General features: G+C 43.0%; 1 protein-coding gene and 1 long non-coding RNA gene across 3 annotated transcripts in view; one reads left to right on the plus strand and one right to left on the minus strand.

The window, feature by feature from the left end:
- Positions 1 to 3942, plus strand: part of LOC109307867 — a 17480-nt gene extending 13538 nt beyond the window's left edge. Inside the window, exon 3 of the long non-coding RNA XR_002100384.1 lies at positions 3933 to 3942. This is a non-coding gene — a long non-coding RNA (uncharacterized LOC109307867). The remainder of the gene's footprint in view (positions 1 to 3932) is intronic.
- Positions 1 to 24414, minus strand: part of LOC109307865 (complement component C6-like) — a 43067-nt gene that overhangs the window by 14833 nt on the left and 3820 nt on the right. The window contains exons 1-9 of one of the 2 annotated variants that reach the window (XM_019532005.1): positions 23020 to 23071; positions 21947 to 22091; positions 19991 to 20132; positions 17098 to 17236; positions 15060 to 15260; positions 14593 to 14833; positions 7849 to 7974; positions 4498 to 4664; positions 350 to 575 (exon numbers count right to left, since the gene is read on the minus strand). In XM_019532005.1, coding sequence (XP_019387550.1) covers positions 350 to 575; positions 4498 to 4664; positions 7849 to 7974; positions 14593 to 14833; positions 15060 to 15260; positions 17098 to 17236; positions 19991 to 20132; positions 21947 to 22091; positions 23020 to 23028 — 1396 coding nt within the window. In that variant the 5' untranslated portion in view covers positions 23029 to 23071. Of the gene's footprint in view, positions 1 to 349; positions 576 to 4497; positions 4665 to 7848; positions 7975 to 14592; positions 14834 to 15059; positions 15261 to 17097; positions 17237 to 19990; positions 20133 to 21946; positions 22092 to 23019; positions 23072 to 24414 lie in introns of those variants that run through there. The other variant, XM_019532004.1, reaches the window with a different exon arrangement.

The following is a 24414-nucleotide window of genomic DNA, read 5'->3' on the forward strand; positions in this document are numbered from 1 at the left end:
GGGAAAAGAAAAGAGATAGGAAGCCGGGGAGTCTTACGCTCGGGATCGCCCCACGCAGCTCCAAGCGAGCCTGGTCCGGTGCGTCCGAAGCGGAAGGAAGGAAGGAAGGAAGGAAGGTTCATTATGTTTTTCTGTGGAAAAATGTGGAAAACATTGGCAAAGTTTTCATTTTTTACACATATTTTTCTGGACAGTAGAATACTGAAAGCCACCTAAGGGATTTGTAAACGTGATGTCCATTGATATTAATTTCCATTGATATTAATGGGAACTGGCCATCCAAAGACTTTGAAAATCACAGATAAAAGGTCCATGTTCACAACATCACATAATTATTTCCCATAAATACCTGATGTATAATCTGGTGCTCGTTTCTCACAGTTATCCCCATAGGTTCCGGCTTGACACACACACAGACACTCTGTTCCAGATAACACAGGTTTGCCATTATTGGGACAGGGAGCACATTTACAAGGGTCAAATTTGTCCATGTATTCAATTAGGGCTCTCCAGAGGTTGCGGCGTTTAGTCACAGCACATGGAAAGTTCTTCACTATGTCCAGAATTGGGGCAAGCTAAGAGACAAAAATAAAGACCTTCATCTGCATTATCTATTTGGAATGTTTTCAATTCTAAGCAGGAAAGAAAAGCTCAGAGAATAAAAAATAAAGTAGAGGTTTTCTGAAAGGAATAACAGGTTTGTGAAATGCGCAATTTTCTATTGCAGGAGTCATGGGAAAATTTTCTGATTCAATTTTGCAACCAACCCCTTTTCCCTCCCTTCAGATCTTCCTTTGTCAGTATTTACAAGGAACTGGCTATTTTTCTGTTGAAAACATTCATGACAATGTAGGTGAACAAGGTCTGGAAATGAAAAATTTCTAAGCCTGTTTTCATAGTTTTATAGTTTCTAGGGTCAGAAGGGACCTGAGTAGATCATCTAGTCCGACCCCCTGCCATGGCAAACGACCCCAGCAAGGTGTGCATCTAGCCTCCTCTTAAAGACCCCCAGGGTAGGTGCCAGCACCACTTACCTTGGAAGTTAGTTCCAGATCCTAGCCACCCTGACTATGAAGTAGCGCCTCCTGATATCTAGCCTAAACCTACCTTCTTCCAGCTTGTGACCATTATTCCTGGTCACTCCTGGCAGTGCTCGGGGGAACAGGGACTTCTCCAGTGCCTGCTGGTCCCCTCTGACTAGTTTGTAACAGGCCACTAGATCCCCTCTCAGCCTTCTCTTGTGGAGGCTGAACAGGTTCAAGTCCCGTAGCCTCTCCTTGTAGGGCCTGCCCTGCTGTCCCCTGATCATGCGAGTGGGCCTCCTCTGGACCCTCTCCATGTTGTCCACATCCTTCTTGAAGTGCGGCGCCCAGAACTGGACGCAGTAGTCCAGCTATGGCCTGACCAGTGCCACATAGAGTGGGAGGATCACCTCCCTGGACCTGCTTGAGATGCATCTATGGATGCATGACAAGGTACAGTTGGCCTTCCTGACTGCTTCCCCACACTGCCGGCCCATGTTCATCTTGGCATCAGTGATGACTCGAAGAACCTTTTCTGCCTCTGTACTGACAAGAAGGGAGTTCCCCAGCCTGTAGGTATGGTGTCAGTTGTTCCTCCCCAGGTGCATCACTTTGGACTTGTCGGTGTTGAATCCCATCCTATTCTCATCTGCCCACCCCTGTAACCTGTCTAGGTCTGACTGTAGCCTATTTCTCCCTTCTAGCATGCCCACATCCCCCCACATCTTAGTGTCATCTGCAGATTTGAACAGGGTGCTATTTAGCCCTTCATCCAAGTCGCTGATGAAGATGTTGCACGGTGCAAGCCCGAGGACCAAGCCCTGCGGAACCCCACTGCCCACATCCCTCCAGGCCGAAAACGACCCATCCACCACCACTCTCTGGGTGCGGTCCTCCAACCTGTTGGTGAACCAATTGACTGTGTGGGTGTCAACACCACCATCCCCCAGTTTCTTAATGAGAACAGGGTGAGAGACAGTGTCAAAGACCTTCCAAAAGTCCAGGAAGACTATGTCCACTGCTACCGCTGCATCTAATGATTTGGTGATCTGATCATAGAAGACCACCAGGTTTATCTGACAGGACCTGCCACTAATGAACCCATGTTGGTTGCCCCTAAACATGACCTCTCTTCCTGGCCCCTCATTGATATGTGCCAGAATACTTTTCTCAAAGAGCTTTCCCAGGATTGAGGTAAGACTAACTGGCCTATAGTTTCCCGGGTCTTCCTTCTTCCCCTTTTTGAAGATGGGAACCACGTTGGCCCTCTTCCAGTCCCCTGGCACCACACCAGCACAACGAGTGCTCATAAAGCCATGCCAAGGGTCCTGCAATGACCTCGGCCAATCCCCTTAGTACTCTAGGGTGGAGATCGTCTGGACCGGCTGACTTGAATACATCCAGTCCCTCCAGAAATTCCCTAACTAGTTCCTCATTAACCCTTGGCCTAGGTGTGCCTCCCCTGGGGCCTGAGGGGGGCCCAGCAGGGGGGTGACTGTTCCGGTCCCTGCTTAGGAAAATGGAGGCAAAGAAATCGTTAAATATGTTGGCTTTGTCATCTGGTGTGACGACCAAATTTCCTAACATGTCCTCCAGGGGCCCCACATTACTCGGAACCTTCTTTTTACCCCCTATGTAATTAAAGAAGGACTTCTTATTGTCCTTAATCTGGGAAGCTAGTCCCAGTTCCATCTCTGCCTTGGCCTTCCTGACTGCCCCCCTACATCACCGAGCAACTGCAGTATAGCCATCCCTGGTGATGGCCCCTCCCTTCCATTGGATGTACGCCTCCCTTTTAGCTAGGAGACATTCCCAGATGCTTTTGGTGAGCCATGGGGGCTTGTGTGCCCTCCTGCTCCCTTTGATCCACATTGGGATTACCTCCCTTTGGGCTTGGAGGATCGTCTCCTTAAGGAGCGACCACTCTCCTTGGACACCTGGCTCCCCTCCCCTTGGGACCTCAGTGCTTCCCTGACTATTCTCCTTAACTGATTGGGAATTAGGCCCATTTTTCTTTATTCTGAATGGTAGCAGCTTTCTGAGGAAAATGAACTACTTGTAAGATCCAATGAAATGTGAAAGGTTTCCTTGATTCTTAGCACTATGTTCACTATAAACATGTTGCACAACTCTAGAATGGTGTCAATTAATACCTTGCAACAGACAGTGAAAGGGTGTCCTCTCCACAGCTAAAAATATTGAACCAGATCCTCAGTTGATGTGTATGGACATGGGTCTCTTAACTTCAATGCAACTCTCATAGAGCTATGGTTATTTACAGACAATGAGATATTGTCTCATATAGACTTCTGAACATTTTAAGTAGCCAGGTCCTACAAGGCTACTATGTAGTGAAGAATGACTAAGATTACAGTAAGAAAGGGTAAGTTTTATGGCACATATCATTCAAGCTCAGTTTGGAGCCATAAGGGGAGAACCATATTAGTGTGGTACTACGCGGAAGCTATAAGCTTCTCACCACACCTGCACTAATGCAGCTGCACGCAGCATTGCATTAATATAATAACTATGCTGCTACTTGTTCCAGAGTTAGCCTGCACAATACTAAGATGCCCTCTGCATACCTGCATGCCTTCCACAAACTCAACTTCCGTACAGTACCCAATACAGCCTCAGGGTTGGAAAAGGCCAGCTGCTGGCTCCAGCCCCAAGGCTGCACTTTTCCTACCCCATCCCTTGCACTGGGTTATTTTTAGCCCTCCATCTCCTTTCCCCATGCCCAGATGGACAACCTCAGTCTAGGTACTAGCCCCTCTCCTGCCAAACCCCCATATCCTGCAAGCCACTTCTGGTGCCAGTTTTACCAGCATTTGCCACTGTTGGGAGCTGAGAAAGTAGGTCAGGGTGTGGAGAGGGCAGGTGGAATGGAGGGGGTTGGTTTTCTGGGAGTTGTTCATCTGGGAGTGGGTGGGGGGGGTGGGGGACAACTGGTCCCTAAAAATAGTCCCTGGTCCAGGGGGATAAGGGAAAGAGCTCCCCTGTCTCCCCAAGCCTCCTTCCCCTTCCCCCCCCATAGACTTCACCAACCTCCCTCATACTGACAAACCCACCTGGACCCCACCTATCCCTCACAGACTCTGCCCACCTCCCCAATCCCTCAATCCCCCTACAGACCCCTTTTAACCCTAATCCCTCCTGCAGACCTCAACTGCCCCCTTGACTTACCCAATTCCTTTTGTGGACCCTGCTTGCCCCCTCTCCCCGAGCCTTCCCAATGCCCTCAAAGCCTGCTTGCCCCCTGTAATCACCCCAAGCCTCGCCCTGCCCCCCGGTAGCCTCCTCATCCCAATTTACCTTAGAGTAGGTGGCCATTTTTAACTTGATCTAACCTCCCCTACCTTCCCAGAATGTATGCACCCTAATACACAGGAGTGGCTTAAGAATGGAAGGCCTTCTATTTGCTTCAACGGTACATTAATTTTCCTTATTTCCTGCTAATGTTTTTTACTCTTACCTCATAATCAATCACAACAGGATTCTCCTTTGTTGATTCCAGCCAGTCTGTGAATACTTTTTGCCCTGGAAAAGCCCCTTTTTTCTCCCAGGCCAGAGCTCCAGCATACTCTGCCCTTCCACCTTTCACCAGTGAAAAAGAGCGTTCAGCTGACTGCAATATTGAACCTAAAATGGGATTTAGATTAAGGTAAGTCAAGGAATAACTTCAACCTTACTACAGCATAGATGCAAGTGACATCTCTGGCTTCAACCAGAGCCACATACTTGTCAGATTTCAGAACAAAGGGGCTTGTATAGAACCTGTCTGGCTGGAGTTATTCCCTTATAACAGGAATCCTGGGCAAACAATTGGGCATTGGGGGCAGATCTATCAGGAGCACTCAGCCAATATGGATATCATCCAATAAGCCATAGGCCTGCATGATTACTTGAGCATTCAACTGCATTTTAAATAGGGTCCCAGCACTTTCTCTTGTGGAACCAATCCCATCCCTAGAACAGGACTGGATAGGAACTTCTAAAAGTTAATCCTGGAAAAATTCCTCATTTGAGCCCACTACCAGGGGTTTTATTTGATTTTGGATTTATCCCTCAGAATTTGTCTTCAGAATTAATTGGTTCCCATTGTGTTGGAGAATTCCTAACATTGTTTGGAGAAAAGCATTTTCCTTTTACTATGCTTTAAGTTGCTGTGACTTTCTGTGTCTGTTTCCCCAGTTATAATATGGACACAATTAAATGCCTATATCTTTACAAATCTCTGAAATCTGTGGATGGATAATAAGCATTAGGAACAATAATTGTGATAATTCAGCTCCCTACAAAAGTAGAGTGCAGATATGAAATTCAGATTTCAATCTCCTCCTAAAGTTAAAGGTATTTGAATACAGAGATTTGAAAAAGGCCCATCATGTTAATTACCATATATGCTCAAATATAAGATGATCCTGATTATAAGATGACCCCCAATAATTAGATTCTATATATGTAAAATGTATAAGTTTCATACAATTTTCCAGGTAGAGAATCTAATTATTGGAGGTGTGTTCCCCTCTGTAACAGGGTTCCCTTCCGGGGTGGCTGCAGTGCCCTTATCCACCCTTTTGTCTGTGGACAGTCACCCCTTCATCCATCCACCATGCCTTGATGCATTTCACTTTTAGATAAAGGAAGCTTCCCCAGGGTTTCTGAAACCTGATCTCCTCATGACTACCAGGTCATTGCCTTAAGGGCTAATTGAGTGGCTCTGTCTATCCCTACACTACGCCCCATGCCTTGCAAGTGTTATTACTCAGTGATGTTCGTTCCACTCAGATGTCCCTCTGGGACCTCCTGGTCCCACATTCAGCCCGTCTCTGGGCTCCCAGACTCCTTACTGGGCCCCTAGGGACCTCCTCTATCCCTTAGTCCCTCCTGCAACCTCCAGAACTTATCCCCAGCTGAGACGTTCAGCTAGGAGCCCTACTGCCAGGAGCTCATCTCTCTGTGGCTCCTGGGGCTAGACTGTCTAACCAGCTCATGCCCTGGGCTTATATGCCTCAAGCCTAGGCCCCTTCTGTTTCAGGTGACTCCCCAAACAACCCCTGCCACACCTGCAGGCTGCTTTTCAAGCACTCTCTCCTCATAAAGTGACAGGTACATATCAAACACCCTTTCATACCCTCCTATTGTTACAACAGGGAAAATAAATCTGGGGGGGATCAGGTTGCTCCTATGCCCCCTCCCCCAACAACTTCTTTCCTCTGCAGCCCCTTTCCCCCCTTTACTGTCAGATTCTGCTCTCCCTGAGCACATAGAAGTGAGGAGCAAATTTGAAAAAAAACACCTTGAAATAAACATAGCTGTAACAATTTGCATATGGTACCCATAGACTTAGTTCATCCAGAAATGATACATTTTATCTTTTTGGAAACTGCTGTAAGGTCTAGGACAGGTACTCCAGTAATGCACTTTTAAATATCACTTTGGCACTTACATATACAAACTATACATGATATTAGTCCAAAGCCAAAGGCTTATGATTTACCACATATGTCATTGGGTTGGGCCCCAACAGAGTCAACAGCATTTCAAGCCATGGTGACCCCACAGCTCAGCATTGCTCACTATGCATGTGTATGTACTCCAGTGAGCTTCCACAAAAGATCCATGTGGTAATCAGCCCCCACTCACGAGTGGAGATGGTGTTTTCTTCCAAAATGTTATGTGCAGATGAGGCATAGGGAAACCTCTCTATATGCATAGGGAAACCAAGCTAAGAGAGGGGCCAGCAAAGGGCTTCTGGGTGAATTATTTAGTGCCATTTGATAATATTTTCCAGCCATTTAAGGTGGTGAAGAAACAGGAATCATTTTAAATCAGAAAGAAAGGTAAAGCTCAGCTATGGGAGTGAAGAGAAAGTCAAAATATGTGCAATGTAGTGGATTAGCATGACTTTAAACAGTCAGCGGTGAGAAGGACTGCACTTAATGGGCACTACCAGGGCACTACCATAAGTCTCATTCAGATAGGCTGCACTAACGTAATCATTGTGGCATGAGGACAGGTGCACAGGAACACAGGTATGCAGGTGTGACTATTGCAATGGGTGTGTGGGTGCATAGAAATGAGTTTTGTAACAGGTATATGTTTCTGAAACTGTGTTTTGGGCTTTGAAGACTGGCAAGATTGGTTGTCTATCTGTCTATAGAAATACATTTTTCAAAAAAACCCCCAAACAAACAAAAAACCTTAATCCTTGTGGTGGGCTCCCATTGGCATCTTGGCCTTTTGGCTAAGTTAAAGTATTTTGGCACCAAAGGGAGGGTGTCAGGGCTGGCTCTGGCCCTCCTGGTGCCAGCCTGATGTTGCAGTGTCACCAGGCCTGGTGCCAGTACCCTTTGAAAGGAAGACCAACCCATTTTTAAGGGCCAAAACAAACAAACGAAAAGGTTCCCATCAGCGTGTCTGCCCAATATTGGCCACGTACCTTAGACAAGGCCTTTCCCTGCCATGCTAACTGGGGGGCAGGGAGAGGGGGCTAGAGGAGGGGGAAGAACACCTCATCTTGTATTTGAATAAATATGGGAGTTAGGTTCAGTAAATCTCTATTTAGACTTTTTGTTAAATTTAAAATGCTTCAGTACATATATTCCCTCTATAAGCGCTATCTGAGTGATAGGGAGGCTTAATTTTTCCCCACAGGTAGGTACTAAATAAACTAAATTATTCTAATTGTTAATTTCTAATAAGGATCAGAAAAATGCTGGGCTATACAAACTTAAAGTGTTGTATAAATTGACTGTTATCCATCACAGTAACAGCACACAGGATGGGTTTAGCTTCAGTTGGGATTGCTTGGCACAGTTACCTTCATAGCGTTCCGTTATTCTGTTGTTGGAACATTCATGAAAATACTCGGTGAATTTCACAAAGAAAAAGTAGGTACGTGTTGTTTCTTGCATGACACACTTTATAATTGTGCTCTCTGTTAGACCTAGAAAAATATTAAACAGCAAAATAGAAAATGAAACTACTCTTCAGATCTGAAGGGGACTCCTGGGTCAGTTATCCTGTCCCATCCCCTGCTTTCTTAAGTAACCACTTACTCAAGGAATGCCCAAAATCTCCATTTCAAAATCTTACAAACAACTGTAAGATGCAATACCCAAAATGCTGGGAACACCTTAAAACAGGGCATGAATTACTGCATAATCATCATATAACTCCAGATAAGAAAACCCTCTTAAGTGAGTAACAGTTCTAGATGTAATATTCAAGACTTAAAATTGGAAAATGTATTTATTTTAGTGTACTTGCACAAGGAATGGATTTGAGTCATGGTTGCCCTGAACCTTCAGTTCCTAGCAAAACTATGAATTTTATCCAGACCGTCCAAAATATGTTATCAGCTTTATATATATATATACACTACATCCCTATATATATATGGGTTTCTCTTATGCTTTAGACAAGCAGATATTCATGACAGGCACTGTAGAGATACTGACAATAAAAAAACATACCTACAAAATGTGGCATTTTCCTAATAAACTGCTGCAAGCTTACAAGACATAAATAAAAATAAAGTAAATAAAACTATAAATAAAAAGAAAGTAAAAATTAAATAGCTCATTGTACCATGTTGCTTCTAATTAGCCTGTTTTTGAAAAAATCAGTTCCATGAAGGTTTAATGAAGGTTCTGGTCCTGGGTACGGCCAAAAATTGCATCCACCTGGAGAGCCTGATGGCAATGCGTTGTGGTAGCTCCCACAAAATGGCACAACCTCCATAATAAGGTGAGTTTTGGGCTCCTCAAAATGCTAGTCCCCACTGCCTTGTGTGTATTCCTTGGTTGGAGTAAGGCTAAGGGACACCCCCTTGATAGAAACATGCCTTTGCTGAGGCATTAGGCAGTCAGCAGAATCTCTAATCTGTTGCTCTCTGGCAGAAGCTGCAACCATTGAGGCACCGAATACATGGCCTTTAGACTCATCTCAGTGGTCTAAAGGGAGGATAGCAGGTTTAGAGCAGCCTCTACTCCTCCATACTTTTGCCTAGACATACACATTCATGGTCTCAGTATGATGGTTGCAGGACTCTGTAAGGGGCATTTGGAACCTGAGGCAGCTACCAAGGTGTCCAAGCAGCCCTATTCAGGGGTGTCCTACTTGTCTGTTTTGAGGATGGCCCTAGAAAAGGTAGGCCAAAAAAACCCCCCCATGCCCCAATCCAATCTATGCAGGCCAAAATGAAATAAAGAGACTTGCATGTTGGAAGGTTCAGATGCTGAGCGCTGGACTTGATTTGGACTCTTGATTTATGGAAAACAGCACTAACTATGAACTGGTCAGACTTGGAATCAACATTCCTGCATTATCAGAAACTCAGCTCTCAGATACAGGTTCTATTCAAGAGAATGACTTGAAAGAAAACCATATTCTGGCATGGAAGCCAGCAGGAGAAAGGAGAGAGCAGGGAGTATGTTTTGCTGTTAGAAACAGTTTACTATCTTCCTGTGAAAGCCCAGTTGCTGTATCTAGTCTCAGAGTGCACACACACAGAATGGCTTCATCACATTGTTTAGTGTTTATGTACCTACCTTTCAAGCTAGCAATGAAGTTAACATTGTTTTCTATCAACAACCCAAAGAAGAGATTCAGAAAACTCACAGAAATTAGACCATAATAATACTCAGCAACTCCAATGCAAGAGCTGAATGTAATTTTGAGAATTGGCTTGGTATTCTGGGCAGACACGGAATTGGTAATATGAATGAAAATGGCCAATGAGTGTTAGAACTCGACAAGTCAAAATCTATATGATATCAACACCTACTTCACTGGGAAAATACAAGACATCATGGAAACATCTAAGATCAGGGCACTGGTACCACTTAAACCTAGTCCTGACCAAATGCAACCACCTGAAATAAATCTTGAACATGAGGTATTATTATAGTGCTGATTATGATACTGATCATACCTTAGTCTGCTGCAAAGTCAGAATCAATGCCCAAAAGATCCACCATAGCAAAATTACCAGTCATCCTCAGAATAACATCAGCCAAACTAAAGATATAGAAAGATGCAGACTATTTAATGAAGAAGCTGTGAAAGCAAGCTTACTTAACAACTCAGCTACCAAGGCTTGGGAAATCTTAAAATTAACATGTATAATGCTGCTGTAACAGCGTTCAGCAAAAAAAATGTAAGAAAAATGCAGACTGGTTTGAAAAGCACTCTGAAACCCTTCTACCACTGCGTGAGAACAAAAGGACAGTTTTAATCATCTACAAGAAATCTCCCAACACTCTAACCCTGGAAAATTTGAGAAAGGCTCAGATAGAAATGCAAAAAAGAGGCTAGGAAGTACACCCAAGATATTTGGCTAAAACTTGTGATGGTATTCAGAAAGCAGCTGAGACAAGTGATAGCTGCAGGATGTGCAAAGGCATCAGACAAGCAAGTGGTCCAGTCAAGAAGAAAACAGCTCTGCTGGAAGACTTAAACAGAAATGTCTTCACTGATTAACAAAAACAACTCAAGTATCAGACCGAAGACTATGGAATTCTATACAGGCAGTCCTCGACTTACAGCATTTCGAGTTACAATGTTTCGCACTTACAACATTTATAAACTGACACCCTGTTTCAACTTTATGACATCAGTTTCAACTTTACAATGCTTGATCTGATGCGACGCCACACCAGCGACCAAGTTCGTCGCATCGCTCATCTTCCTGGAGAACATCTGTCCAAACTTCCTCAGACACTTTCTTTAAGAAAGCAGACAAGACTCCAGAAAAACCTGCAGCCAAGACTCCTGAGAAGACTCCAGCCAACAACCCTTCAAAAAGTCCAGCCAAGAGCCTTTCAAAAGTCCAGCAAAGTCACCTCAAAGAAGTCCTTCCAAATCAACATGATAGCTATTTATAATATAAATACATTAATGTAGCTATATTACTCATCTATAATTGATCAAGTACAAAATTCTGGGGTATTTTTGGTGAAAATAGGGTATCGGGCCTTGGTTCAGGAACCAATCTCCCATTTATAACATTGTTTCTTATGAAAAATTGGTTCCAAGTTACAACATTTCGACTTAGGACGCAGTTTTCAGGAACCAATTGTGTCATAAGTCTGAGGACTCCCTGTATTTGAGTGAGACTGAAATCAAACATGAAGAGCTTGAAGGGTTACCACAGTTGGAAGTTACGATAGATTTGGACAATGTACCTATATTAGAAGATTTTCAGAAAGCCAGTAAATTGATCCCTGGGAACAAGGCATCTGGCAACAACTGCTTGCTGGTTGAACTCTACAAATGTGCCAACAACAAAGTACGTCAAAAGCTCTGTGAAGTTATAGTGCTCTGTTGGAAAGAAGAAGTGGTGCTGGCAAGATTTCGAGGATGCTCAATTTGTACAATTATACAAAAACAAGGGGGATAGAAGTGCCTGTGACAACTATAGCAGTATCTCCTTATTGAACATTGTCTGGAAAGTTGTCACTTGCATTATGCTCCCTTGCCTGCAATCTGTAGGTGAAAAAATCTCTCCTGAAAGTCAATGCAATTTTTGGTCAGGACTCTCTACCATTGATATGATATTTGTGGTCAAGCAATTGCAAGAGGCGTGTACAGAAAAACAAATACCACTCTACATAGCTATAACTGATCTGATGAAGGTCTTTGATACAGTCAGACAGGGCTTTGTTACTGTTCTGAAGAAACTGGGTTGTTCCCCCAAACTGCTGAATAGCATTTGCTTACCACATTACATCATTACATCAAGGTATGAAGGCAACTGCAGTGTATGAAAACAAAAAATGAAATGCCTTTGACAGCGACAATGGAGTGAAACAGGGGTGTGTCTTAGCACCCATGCTCTCTAACATCTACTTTTCATTCCTGCTTTTTCATAATACGCCCAACACCCACCCCTTAATATAAAAGCAGAACATCAGGTGCCCATCAGATCTCCCCTTCAAAAACAAAAACAAGGACAGCAACAATGGCATTTATCTTTGAACCAGACTAGATGAAGGTTTGTTTAACATCTCAAGTTTTAGAGAGAAAACCAAGGTGAAAGAGCTGGTTCCTAGTGATTTCCTTTTTGCAGATGATGTGGCCTTGGTTGCCTACAGTGAATCTTCCCTACAAAATTTTGTGGACAGATTTTCTGAGTTATGCAAGAGCTTCAGGATGGCAGTTAGTCTCAAGAAGCCTGTGATCATGTACCAAGAGGTGGAAGAACCAACACCTGACATCACTCTGAAGGGTAAATCTTTTGGCATTGCTGACAGCTTTTACTTGGTTTCTATGATCAGCAGGAATCTTGACCTTCAGACTGAACTAAGAATTGGAAACTTAGATAAGAATTTTCAGCTATTGTAGAAACATTAATGTAGTAACAGCAAATGATCAATTAAGGAGAAGATGCGAATTTAAGAAACTTGTATGCTGTCATACCTGCTTTATGGTTCAGAGACGTGGACAACACATACTAGCTACATCGAGAGACTGAACAGCTACCACATAAGATGCCTGCGTAAGGTCCTGAAAATAAAGTGGGAAGATAAAATACCATATAGAGAGGTGCTGGAGTGCACAGGACTGACACACTTAGAAATCACTGGGCATGTTTATATGAGATGCTTTACTCTGCAGTAGAGCTAATTACTGCATAGTAAGCGTCACCATCTACATGTGCTGATTCTTACCAAGCAGTTAATTTGCTACTGTCCATTACAGCATCTGTGCCCATTACTGCCCAGTACAGCAAATTTGCTCCCAGTCAGCTGGGCAACAGGGGACAGGAGATTTCTCCCTGTTCCCAGGAGCTGCTTGCTGCTGGAGTGCGCTCGACCACAGGAGCCTGAGCAGAGACAATCTCCTCCTGCCCTGGCATCAGGGAGCTCCCAGTCCCCAACCCCCACTCCATGATCAAGGAACTGCAGCTGGGAACAATCTCCCAGCCTGAAAGTTGCTGGGAACTTTCATTGTGAAATCATAAGCAATAGCAAATTTTTGTAGTTTCATGTTCACATACAAACAGCAGATCAGCTGGAAAGTAAAAAACTTTTCTGCTGCTTCTGGAGGAATTTCAATGTTCAGAGATTTAATGACACTAGTATATTTTGGGGTTGACTGCAAGGGTCATATGATCAGTGTGTTATATGATAGGCTTTTTAGGTCCAGGATAGGCTTAGCCAATCACAAGACAAAAGATAAAAATCTAAATAATGTATACACACAGATGCACATGCGAATGGTAGAACAGGCCAGAATTAAGGTAGCCCTTGAAATAATAGAAAATGAAAGTCAGTTCCTGCTCAGAGTTTACATGCTAAAATACAAATCAAAGTGGGATAGGTAGGTAAGACACAATAACACTGCAGCAGTGGGAAAAGAAAGTAACAAAAATTATAAGACGGATGTAGTTCTGAGTGAAACACAAATTGCCACCATCCTAGCCATTATCAAAGTGCATTTTACTTTATACATTGTCAAGGAGTTAAATTTTGAAAGGAAAGATAATTTAATGGCCTTACAGGTTTTGACAATGAGATTGTTTTCCTCACGTGGTGGACTGTGTCAGAGAAAGTACAGATGTGTTTGAGACAAAAATGGGTAAGTGGACAAAGAAGGCTACCTTAACTGGGAGAGAAATGTCTGCTAAATTAGGAGTTATGATAGATCTAACAGAGTGGCTCTTAGTGATAAAGGGTTTTTAAGACAAAGATAGAGAATCTGTGTTTTATTATAGTGAGGGGGTTGCAAAGAGCAGGGTGATGTCAGAGCAAGCAGACAGGAAGAAATCCTGGTCATTAGCACACTAGATGACCTTCGGGGTAGCAGAACAATTGAACTCAAGGCTAGAAAGAAGCAAGTGATCCTTGATCACTTAGCAAGAGGCTAAGGCTCTGAATAACATCAAGAGACTGGACCACATAAAAACTATGTATTGGTTACCACACTTCTGTGCAGGGTAAATTACCTTGCCCAAACTGCTTCTGGTCCCTGAGCTTGCTCTAAACAAGCAGTCTGCAATGCAGAGATACCCTATGAGCAGAACAGAGCTTTTCAGTCTTGTGGTGCCAAACTTTCACCTCCCAGCAGAATAAGAACAGTACCTATCAACAGCATAATGGCTTGATGGAGAATCTGTGCGGCCAACCAGCTCCACAGAAAGCGTGACCTGAGATCATACAGATATTAGTCAAGCAATTCCCCTTGCATGCAATGTTTTTTTAAGTCGCTTCTTAAAACTGGAGTAGTATGAGCAAAGGCAAATACGCTGTCCTTAGTGCCAGGCAGAATGCAGCCTTTGCTGTAGAAAGGCTTGTGAATTGTCAAATGAATGGTGTTAGATATATCATCTTTTCCACACTTCCAGATGATGGTTCAAACTCTGCTTTCCCATACAAGGGAAAGGAGGACCTGAATGTCTACTACAAACATTCTGTTTTAACTATCCCATTCCATTAAAAATTATAGCCAATTTAGTTGACAGAAGCACAGCATTATAGTACTGCATACAGTAAACCAAACTACATTAACTACTGTTAAACTGGCCGTGCATTTTTTTCTTTTCCCTGAAAAGATTACATACCTGAGTTTTTCAGTTCTTCTGTACTGTACTGATAAAGAAGGTCATATGTGCCACCCAGCGAACCAGTAGTGTAGTAATGAGTTCCAAAATCATCAAATATTCTGCTATAAAGCTCATAGTTGTACTCCAAGGGCAGGTTATTAAGTGCTTGTAGAAATGTGCCTGAAAGCAGCAAATCTTCCTTTTTCAGAGTGAAGTTTGAGACTGCAATCACTTTATAGATCCTAACAAAGTTGGAATTCTAAAAAACCAAAATTGAAATGGAGAAAATTTGTAATATACATTTCTTGAATTTACAGTTCATTTTTTGGAATCAAATCAGACCTGACCCATTTCATTTACTACAAAGTCATCTTGAAGGTCACTTTCAAGTGGTCAGAAATAAAACTGTCCCGTAGTATACCTGTCATTATAATCTATAAGACACATAAGTATTATAAGGATAACAGAGAGATGTATTATTTTACCATTTTATGAGAGGCATCAATAATTTCTTTGAAGGCAGCAGATGATGAGGAACTTGTGTGTGTATCTGTACCCCAAAGATAGGGGATCCCAGAAGAAGATCCACTGTAGCTGAAGTGTTTCCCAGACTTAAAATCACGTTCTCCCATGGTAGTTAATTTACTATAAAATTGTGTTTTCAAATCATCCTCTAAATTTTCCACCTGAAGAAACATAGATTTATTTTTAAAAATAGGTTTTTGAACTTTCTGAGATAAAACAAAACAAAAAGTTTTGCTCCACGGCTGGTCATAGATGCTCTATAGTTTTTTCCATGGTTCTCTCATAGATCCATTCCTGTTATGAGGATTCAGAACTTCTCTATGTGGTCTCATCATTCGCAATAGGGCTGTGCAAAGCTTGGGTCCCTGATTTGATTCGGCAGAAATTCAGCCCGATTCAGTGGCTGAATCTCCAAATCTGAATCGACTCAGAGGACCCTTTAATCTCTCTGAATCAAATCAGAACCCTTTGAATTAATTCAGAAAGATTCAGCGATTCAGAAATAGACACAGCTTCTGCATACCTCTAGGTACCAGGCAGCTTGTGAATTCTGAGATGCTGAGGCAGATGGAGTGTCCCACAGGAGTGCGGAGGGGTCCCCAGCGCACTTGGCAGGAGACCCGGAAGTGGACCAGAAGCACTTCCGGTTCACTTCTGGTTATGCGGGGAACAGGTGGGCCCCCCCTGCGCCCCCAAGCTCGGCAACTGTTGCTTCCTGGGTCTGGGGGGGCATGCAGGGTTCCCCCATGGCTGATCGCTGAGCTGGGGGTGTTTGTGGGGGCTTCCCAGAATGTTCCCCGGCAGACCCAAAAGTGGACCAGAAGTTCTTCTGGTCCACTTCCAGATTTGCCATCGAGCACGCAGGGGGGTTCCCCTGCATGGCTGTGGGATGCTCCATCTGCCCCAGCACCACAACATTCATGAACCATGCTGGTACCTTGAGGTATGTAGAAAAAACATTTAAAGTTGTGTCTATGTCTGAATCGCTGAATCAGCATCGAATCTTCAGATTTGGATTTGGTCAAATCAAATCAGGGACAGTGATCTGAATCAACTAATCAAATCACTGTCCTCGATTCTGACCAAAGCCAAATCTGAATTGAATAGGGCACACCCTTAATTCCCACAGATCCCAAAGAGTATCCAAAAACTAAAAGGGGAGCCAAGATCATCATAATAGTCCTGGAAATCAAGAGCAGTTTTGGTTTTCCAATTTTCAAATGTTGTCTGCATAGCCACTTCTAATGCTGTCTTTTGTTCAAGATACAGCATTGAATAAACTTGGCTGGATCCTCCTACTGAGCCCTCAACCTTCAGCCTGACTTGAATGGACCTGAGTATGCCTTATTACCAAACAATTCTAACTGTTTGGGCTCTTTTTCTTAGGAATTGATTTGTAATGGTCTAGTGTTGTATTCTCTTTAATAATAGTGATGATCAAAGAGCTTGGTATGGGATGTGAGAAAAACTGCTTAGATTTCTTTATGGGGGCTTGATTTACTCTCTCTCTTCTCTTAGTTGGAGGTTGTAAAACAGCTGGACTTTGCCAAACTATTTTAAGAAGGTTCCAAAATTTTTCCATAATAGCCTGGTAGGACCTTGCACACTGTTGAAGACTGTACCTACAGTGTCTAATATATACATGGTGCTCATCCAATTAATCTATTTATATTATAGAATCATAGAGAAGTAGGGCTGGAAGGGACCTTGAGAGGTCATCTAGCCCGAACTCCTGCTTGAGGCAAGGATCATTTAAGGCACCATTTCATATGGGCTACTGTCAAATCAAACCTGAATACTACAAACAATCCATCTGCACTAAAGTGATGCATAACAAGATAGAAGAGTTTAGATGAAATTCCCTTCAAATCATAACTAGAGAGAATCTAAGAGTTAATGTATATCATTGTCTAATCAGGCACATCATATGCTATTGAATCATTATAAGGATCCTTTAGATAAGTGCTGTATTTGATATTTTAAGTCCTGATATGTTACCTGAAAGCTGACAGTCTCAAGATTTGCAGGGACACGAAATATTTTTCTTGTCTCATTGTTCTTTACTGTTATGCATTTTCCTCCATTGAATGTATTATCAAAAATCTCGCCACAGCTTTTCCCTGCCAAAAGATTAAATCTAGGGGGAAAGTAATATCCAGGAGTTATCTGCAGGAAACTACGTACATTTTATAGGCTTTTCAAAGGACTTTCAATAACAATTCCTAATTCATTAAGAACATGTTAGAAATACACTTATTTTTATTGCAGTAATGTATGCAGTCCTAGCTAGGATCAGAAACCCCATTGGTCCAGGTGCTGTACAAATACATGGCGTAAAAAACATTAACTGCACTGAGGAGGTAGAATATTCTTATATAATACATTGATTTTGTGGGAGAAGCTTCACTGCTTACATGCCAATTTAGTGATTACATTAATATAGCCTCCCCACCCCCCAACCCTGAGTTTGGAACAGGATGTCATTTTTATGTTGGTTTATTAAGAACTTTAAGTCCTGGTACAATAATTGCCATGAAATCATAACTTTCTGAAACCAAGGATAAAATATGACTTACAAACCCGAACAAGTTCCAGTCAATGACCTTTGCCCTACATTTCTTGAAACAAAAACTGCCAACTGTAAATTTAAAGTCCTGATTTATGTCAAGTGCATAAATAAACTCATATATTAGTCAAACTATCCTTGTTCCATTATACAAAGCCATGTCTTAATATGACATGGGAATTATGAAACTATGTTTATATATGGTATTTCTTGCAGTAAGAACAGAATATTTTTCCATTATTTTGACCCCCTCATAAACACTTGATGTTCTTTTAGGTTCAGCAATCTGAGATATATCTGAACAGACTTTAATTCTCTCTCTGTAAGATGACAGTTGGCATGCAATAGATGAATCTGAGCCACCTATCCTTTTCTCCCAGCCAAAAGGATAACGACCAGGGATCCTGGTTTTCTCTGATAAAAAAAAAATTCCAACTTTTCTGTTTAAAACTTCAGAATCCATGATTAAAATGAAGGCCATCATATATAGGTATCAATTGAACACAATGTTTTATTGATATATTTACAGTTTTAAAGCAATTTGGAAGCCTACCAATGCCTCAATCATTATAAAAAAACAAATTCTAAATACCTATATATTTTGGCATTTGATTTACGGTTTTTCATCATGGAAAATCAGAGCTCCTGCTGAGACCACTCTGTACACCCCAGGGAATTATGTGCTTAAAAATTCAAAGTCATAAGCAGGAAAATTAAAAATTATATAAAATTAATTAGTTTAATGAAATATAACACAATTTGACCCTTATTTAGAAATATATGCGGGTACCTTGTATGGTTAGGGGGTGGGTATGGGGTGTTTGTGTGTGTGGAGAATTCTGAAGGTGTTGGGGGGGTTGTGGGTGGATGTGGGGTTTGTGGGAATTGTGAAGGGGTATGGGAAAGTGTAGGGGGTTTGTGGTTCACAGCCCCAATGCCAGCAGCTCAGCAGCAGCAGATTGTGGGGCACTCATGGCTGCAGCAGGCAGAGCCCCTAGTGGTGTTCACCTCTGGCTGAGTCCCAGGGCATGCATGTGCTGGCATGGAGCCGATACGGCTTCCTGGTGCACACCTTCACACCAGACCAGGCTGGCTCTATGCCAGCATATGGAGATCACAGCACTGCAGGCAGGAGCCTCACATCATTGGGCTGGGTAGGTTCTGTGTCTTCATCGTCAGCTTCCTACTGGAGTGCTGGAAGCCCCATGTGAAGGCACGGAGCTGACCAACCCAGCGCAATAGTGCAGGGACTAGGATCCATGTGCCATCAGGCTGGGTGGGATGCATGCCTCCACATGGGGTTTCCAGCACTCGAGCAGGAAGCCACCCATGGAGGCAAGCACGAGCCTGCCCAGCCTGATGGTGTGTGACCCCATGCCTCCGTATGCAGCTTCCTGCCCAGCCGGATGGTGCACAGCTCCTGGTGCACACGCCATTGGGCTGAGCTGGCCCTCCACATGTGGCTTCCTCAGCCTCCACTTACACACCCCCACGCTGCCCCCCCAACCACCCTGCTTGTTCTTCTCACAGCTCCCAACCCCCCTGACACAGCCCTGGCAGTCATCCACCTCACAGGGCTGCCCCCCCCAGTCCCGCCTATACCCCTGATCCCTGACCTGCAGTCCCCCTAGTCCTCCTGGGGGGTGGGGCTCCAGCTGGCCCCCAGCCCCCTGCAAGCCCCACTTGCCTCAAAGGCTCCAGGAGGGAAAGCAATCCTGAGACAAGCCCTCCATCATTGAATCTCAGGCCCCACCACTTCCCCCTCACGTACCCACTTCGGACAGGGCTTAGGGTTTGCTGCCTTTTTTGTAAGAAGCTCTTGCAGGCTGGAACTCTGCCAGCCTGAAGAGAACACCTTGCAAAAGTAGAAAATCCATGGGTATCTCTGTTAAAATGAAAAATCTTCTTTTTTCTCTCTTTTAAAAGGGAAAATCTGCAGGTTTTTCCTGTTTTTCTGTGGGAAATGGAAAACCTGGATCCCTTATAATGACAATAAAAATTAATTATTTTTCAACACCTTTTATATTTATGAGTATAATATTAAAACCAGTATTTATTATAGTTTTGGATGATTTATATATTTATGTGATTTATGGATATTATATAAAGATATCAAAATAATTTACATTTTTAAAATCTCTCTGCTTTTGTGATTGACATCTTTGCATGATTCCAAAAAAGCTCATCTCTTAACAAACATTTCTGAAGATATAGCTTTGCCCTTGGTGCAATGGGAAGCAATAAATGCATCCATCTTTCATTGTCTGCAGAACTGAATGCAATAACAAGACTGTCCCCATGAAAAGGTTAGCAGGAACAACTTACCCCTGCCCCATTAACTGCACACCAGGGATGCTTCCATACATCCTGTTGCACACAGACTTTTTCTGTCTACAGTTCCTTTCATCAGAGTTGTCCCCACAGTCATTTTCTCCATTGCATTCCAACTTGTTGGCGATGCAGCGACCTGTTTCAGAGAAACAGTATATGTACAATGATTTTCCTTCAGAGCTAAAAAAACTGCAATTCTGGTCAATAATATGGGAAAAAATGTGAAGATGTGTAAAACTCCTAGAGACTGATCCTGCAGCCAGTCCTATAGAAATCCCCTACACAGAGTGGTTGTTTAATCAGATTGAAGGTTTTTTCAGGGAACAGGTGCTTCTGGATGTCTTATTGTCCTAAAGATTTCTCTGCCTGCTGTATTGTCCTCTGGGGACCACTAGTGGATAGTATGATTTTAAGTAGACCAGGCACTTGCTGGCTACACAGCAGGGTCATGGTAATAGGGGAATGCAAAGACTGCCTACACAGCCCTCCCCAGAGCTCTATGCATGGTCTACTTATAGCTGAGCATTTTGGGTAGTGTGCCCCTCAAAAAATTGGCTCCTCTGGCAGCACATTGGTGGCACAAGTGCTGGTAGTGGAAATGCTGTCACTTCCGCTGCCGCCATGCTGCTGACATCCTTGGCGACTGGCCACAGGGGGACTCCCCCCCAGACACCAGCTGGCCACTGGGGGACCCCCCCATCCTTTTGTGCCTCACTGGTGCCCCCCCCAGACTCAGGAGGCACCAGTTACCCATGTTTCCCCCCTGCTTCCCCCCGCCTTTTAGATCATTATATCTTCCAAGTGACTTGGTCTAAATATCCACATTGTTATGTTGTCTCTTCTGAGGAGATTTGCTCTTTCTGATTTTAAAGATACTACAGGAGTAGTACAGAAATCTGTGCCTGCTCTGGCTGTGTTTTTTTTTTTTATAGCTTCATTTGGAAATTATCTCAGGCTGCAAAGACATCTCAATTGAGGTAGTCCTGAAAGTCACAGGTTTTGACCTGCATCAAAATACGAGCAGCACAGGCATTTACACGCATAGCTCTTCCAAACTACATTGGTGCTTCTCTGCCAATAGGTGGCCTGTGAGAGTACACATCCTGACATGATTGTGCCTGAAACGTGACAAGTCTATAGGCACACCACAATGTACCAGGGAAAAAAGAATTAACACATTTCATCCCACATACTGAACAAATATTTGAAGTGAGACAATGGACGTGTATATTTGTAGGTTCCTGGGACAAAAAGCTTTCCCTGGAAGAAACGTTATATGTGCTCATAGCCTCAGACTAAGGGAATGTGTGAGTGGGCTAGAATTAGGTTATTTCTAAATAAAGCCCATCCTCTCCTGCAGCTTTTAACATAGGAGTGAAAAATCCAGACCCTAGTGTTGTATCTACAAGAATCTTCATTAAGATGGTTACAAAGATCTTCATTAAACATCACATTTCCCAGTTGCTGTGATTTAAAGGTGGGTTAATTTATCAAGAACTGTTTCTCTTTTAACACCAGACTTCTTCCCCACCTCAGTCTGTAGCGATGTCACCACCTAGTGTTTATACCTTGTTGTCTTGAATGGTGAGTAAATGTATCAGGCAGAGTGATCAAGGAAATTGCAGAAGAGGATGTTTCTTCTGCACAACCCTCTTTGTATTAAAAAAAATATTGTAAGCTATCTGTTTAATAATAGGTAGTGTTTTTAAGAATTTGTTGTTCAAGTTTTGTCCCAGAGTAAGTATGCATAACGTCCACTGAAATTTTTATGGAGGACTGCCAGACAGACTTAATTAAAATAAATTAGATAAGACTGCGATGATAGGAGCTGGTTTTGCTTATGACATGGGCCAAATTAAATCCTGGCATTTGTTCTAGGGGGCATTACAAAATGGTTTGAATTTTTACAGTAATTCAAATTAGAGGTTGTAGATTGAATATCAGGATTACCATTTTCACATTGGAACTTGTTCCTGCAGTCAACTTCTTCAATGTTACAAAGTTTAGTTGGGAAGCATCTTCGAGAATCCACCAACTGCTCAGAACAGGGCTGTCCCCCAAACTGAGATGGGCGTAGCAGAGACCTGCTCCGAAACTGAAAGGAAGCAGAGGAGAAAACCCAAGATTGTTCTTTGCTCTTGATAGTTTTCTGTCTAGTCCACATAAACTGTTCAATATATATTAGAAATAAGAGATAATAAAGCTACATAGCTCTTATATAGCCTTTTTCTTAGATCCTACTGAGCAATGCACTTCTAAAAGGCTGGAAGTTTTAGTTGGTGTGGATGAGACCACTCCCCCACCATAGTCATATGATTTCCCCAAAATTATGCTCATTAAACTGCAGAATTAGGAGGGAGATCTCATAAGAATAGACAGCTGCTATAGCAAATTGGCTGCATTCAATACTAAATTCTGATACAGTAATTCTGATGGACCTTTATCAGCCACAGTTTAGAGTTCCCTTTATTTGTCCTCTAAAATCTAAGCTAGAAGGCAGTATAATCTTAACCATTTCCTATTTAAATATAACTATTTGAATGATTTATTCAACATTATTTTTATAGCAATTACATATCAATATGGCCAAATAGTTCCTTTTACAACTTACATTTTCATAAATATGCAATAAGCCTGGTCATTTTTACCTAATAGTAGCACAAATGTCATATGTTGCTGTAGTGCATAACATCATGCCTCCTTTCATCAGAATACAATCTTCAGAATCACCCAGGGAAGGTATTTGTTCTATTGCTCAATATGTGCTGCTGCTGCTTGTCTCTGGGAAATGCCTGTGGATATGCGCTCTGGTGTATGGCACGTCGCCCTGGGTGGGGGAGGGGAGGGGAGGCTGGCCCCAGCCTTACCTGGGGTCCTGGGGGCCTCCAGGGGATGCAACCATGGTAATCCAGCAGCATGGAGCCTGTCTTTGTTTGGCTAATTAGAATTGGTATGTTTTCAGCTTTCCACTATTTGTTCTTGTCATACGTGTCTGTGCTAGGTTACCCAATGGAGGGACTTACACAAGTCATCTCTTGATATTCTTTCTGGTAAGGTTACCAGATTGGGCATCCTGTACAAAGCCTAAATCATTTTTGTTGGTTCTTTTCTTCCCTTTCTTCAATTTCAAATACTGTTTTTAAAGTGAGGGCAAGACGACAAGAATTTTATAGAGCATTTCTAATACTGATCTCATCCTTGCTATATATAGAGGTAGTATCACTTCCCTTAGCCTACTTACCTTTCCCCCATTTACACATTCAAGTATCACATTAACTGATTTTGTCTCACTCTCATGCAGGGAGCTCATGTTCAGTTACTCATCCTCTATATGCCTTCTATGCCAGTCAGTCACTAATTTCCAGAATACGTTTTCCCATTCTGTACGCCTCAGTTACTACTTGTTCCTAGATGCATAACTTTACATGTGGCTGTATTAAAACTGATTATCCTCATTACTCTGCTCCATTTCAAATGATAGTGATACGCTAACTTCAGTTAAATAGAAGAAGATAATTTAAGTGGTCACTGAACTAGACGCTTGGTGCTGCAGGTTTTTGATTTGAGCACTGTAGGAAAAAGTGGCACTCCAGAACTGGGTGGGATTTTCAGACTGTTGACTTTCTTGAGGAACATTTCGCTGACATGATGAATCTTGACTACAACATTAAGGGCCTTATCAGACTTTACGCTGTAAGCTAAACATATATCAACTGGCTTAGTATTGTTTGGCTTCATGGAACAGTCGCACAGTGAAGTGAAAAACTTGCTCTGCCTGCATCTCCCCTACACAGCTGTGACTTACCACTAGAGGCTTGGTGAGCAGGGGCAGAACTAGGAGCTAAAGAAAAAACAGACTTGCTGTGCCCAATGGGCAGAGCAAGTGCTGCAGTTCTGGGGCACTTGGCAGCTGCAGTGCCTCCTGGTTTGAGCCGTGATGAGGAGGTGGTCCCCTCCCTCCCCCTTCTCCCTCTTCTGTTTGGACTGGCTTGCTCTGCTCTGCTCCCACCAGGAGCAGAGCCAGTCTGAGTTGTGGTGTGAGGCACTCCAGGGCTGTGGGGTTTGCTCTGCCACACTTCCCTGGGGAGTGAGGCACTGTGCCTGGCCCTGCTGTGCCCTGGCATCTCCACTCACCCATTGCTTCCTGGGATGCTGAAGGACTTCAGCATGGATAGAAAAGCTGTGGAGAGTGGCCACAAGTTAATGGAACAGGAGCAAAATTAGGCAGATTAGAGATAAACCTGCTCTGGAGTGGCATAACATAAAGCTGAATAAGGAGCTCTTTAAGACACTTAAAGGGTGCTAACATGTAGCCACTCCAGGGGTTAAGAGCTCCAGAAGCCACCTAAAATTAACATGTAACAAGACCCTCGTTAAGAAAACCATCTCTAACATTCTTTGAATCTTTGTGGTTTTCA

This window comes from Crocodylus porosus, unplaced genomic scaffold (genome assembly GCF_001723895.1).
Source record: "Crocodylus porosus isolate Cpor-Errol unplaced genomic scaffold, CroPor_comp1, whole genome shotgun sequence".
NCBI lineage: Eukaryota > Metazoa > Chordata > Crocodylia > Crocodylidae > Crocodylus > Crocodylus porosus.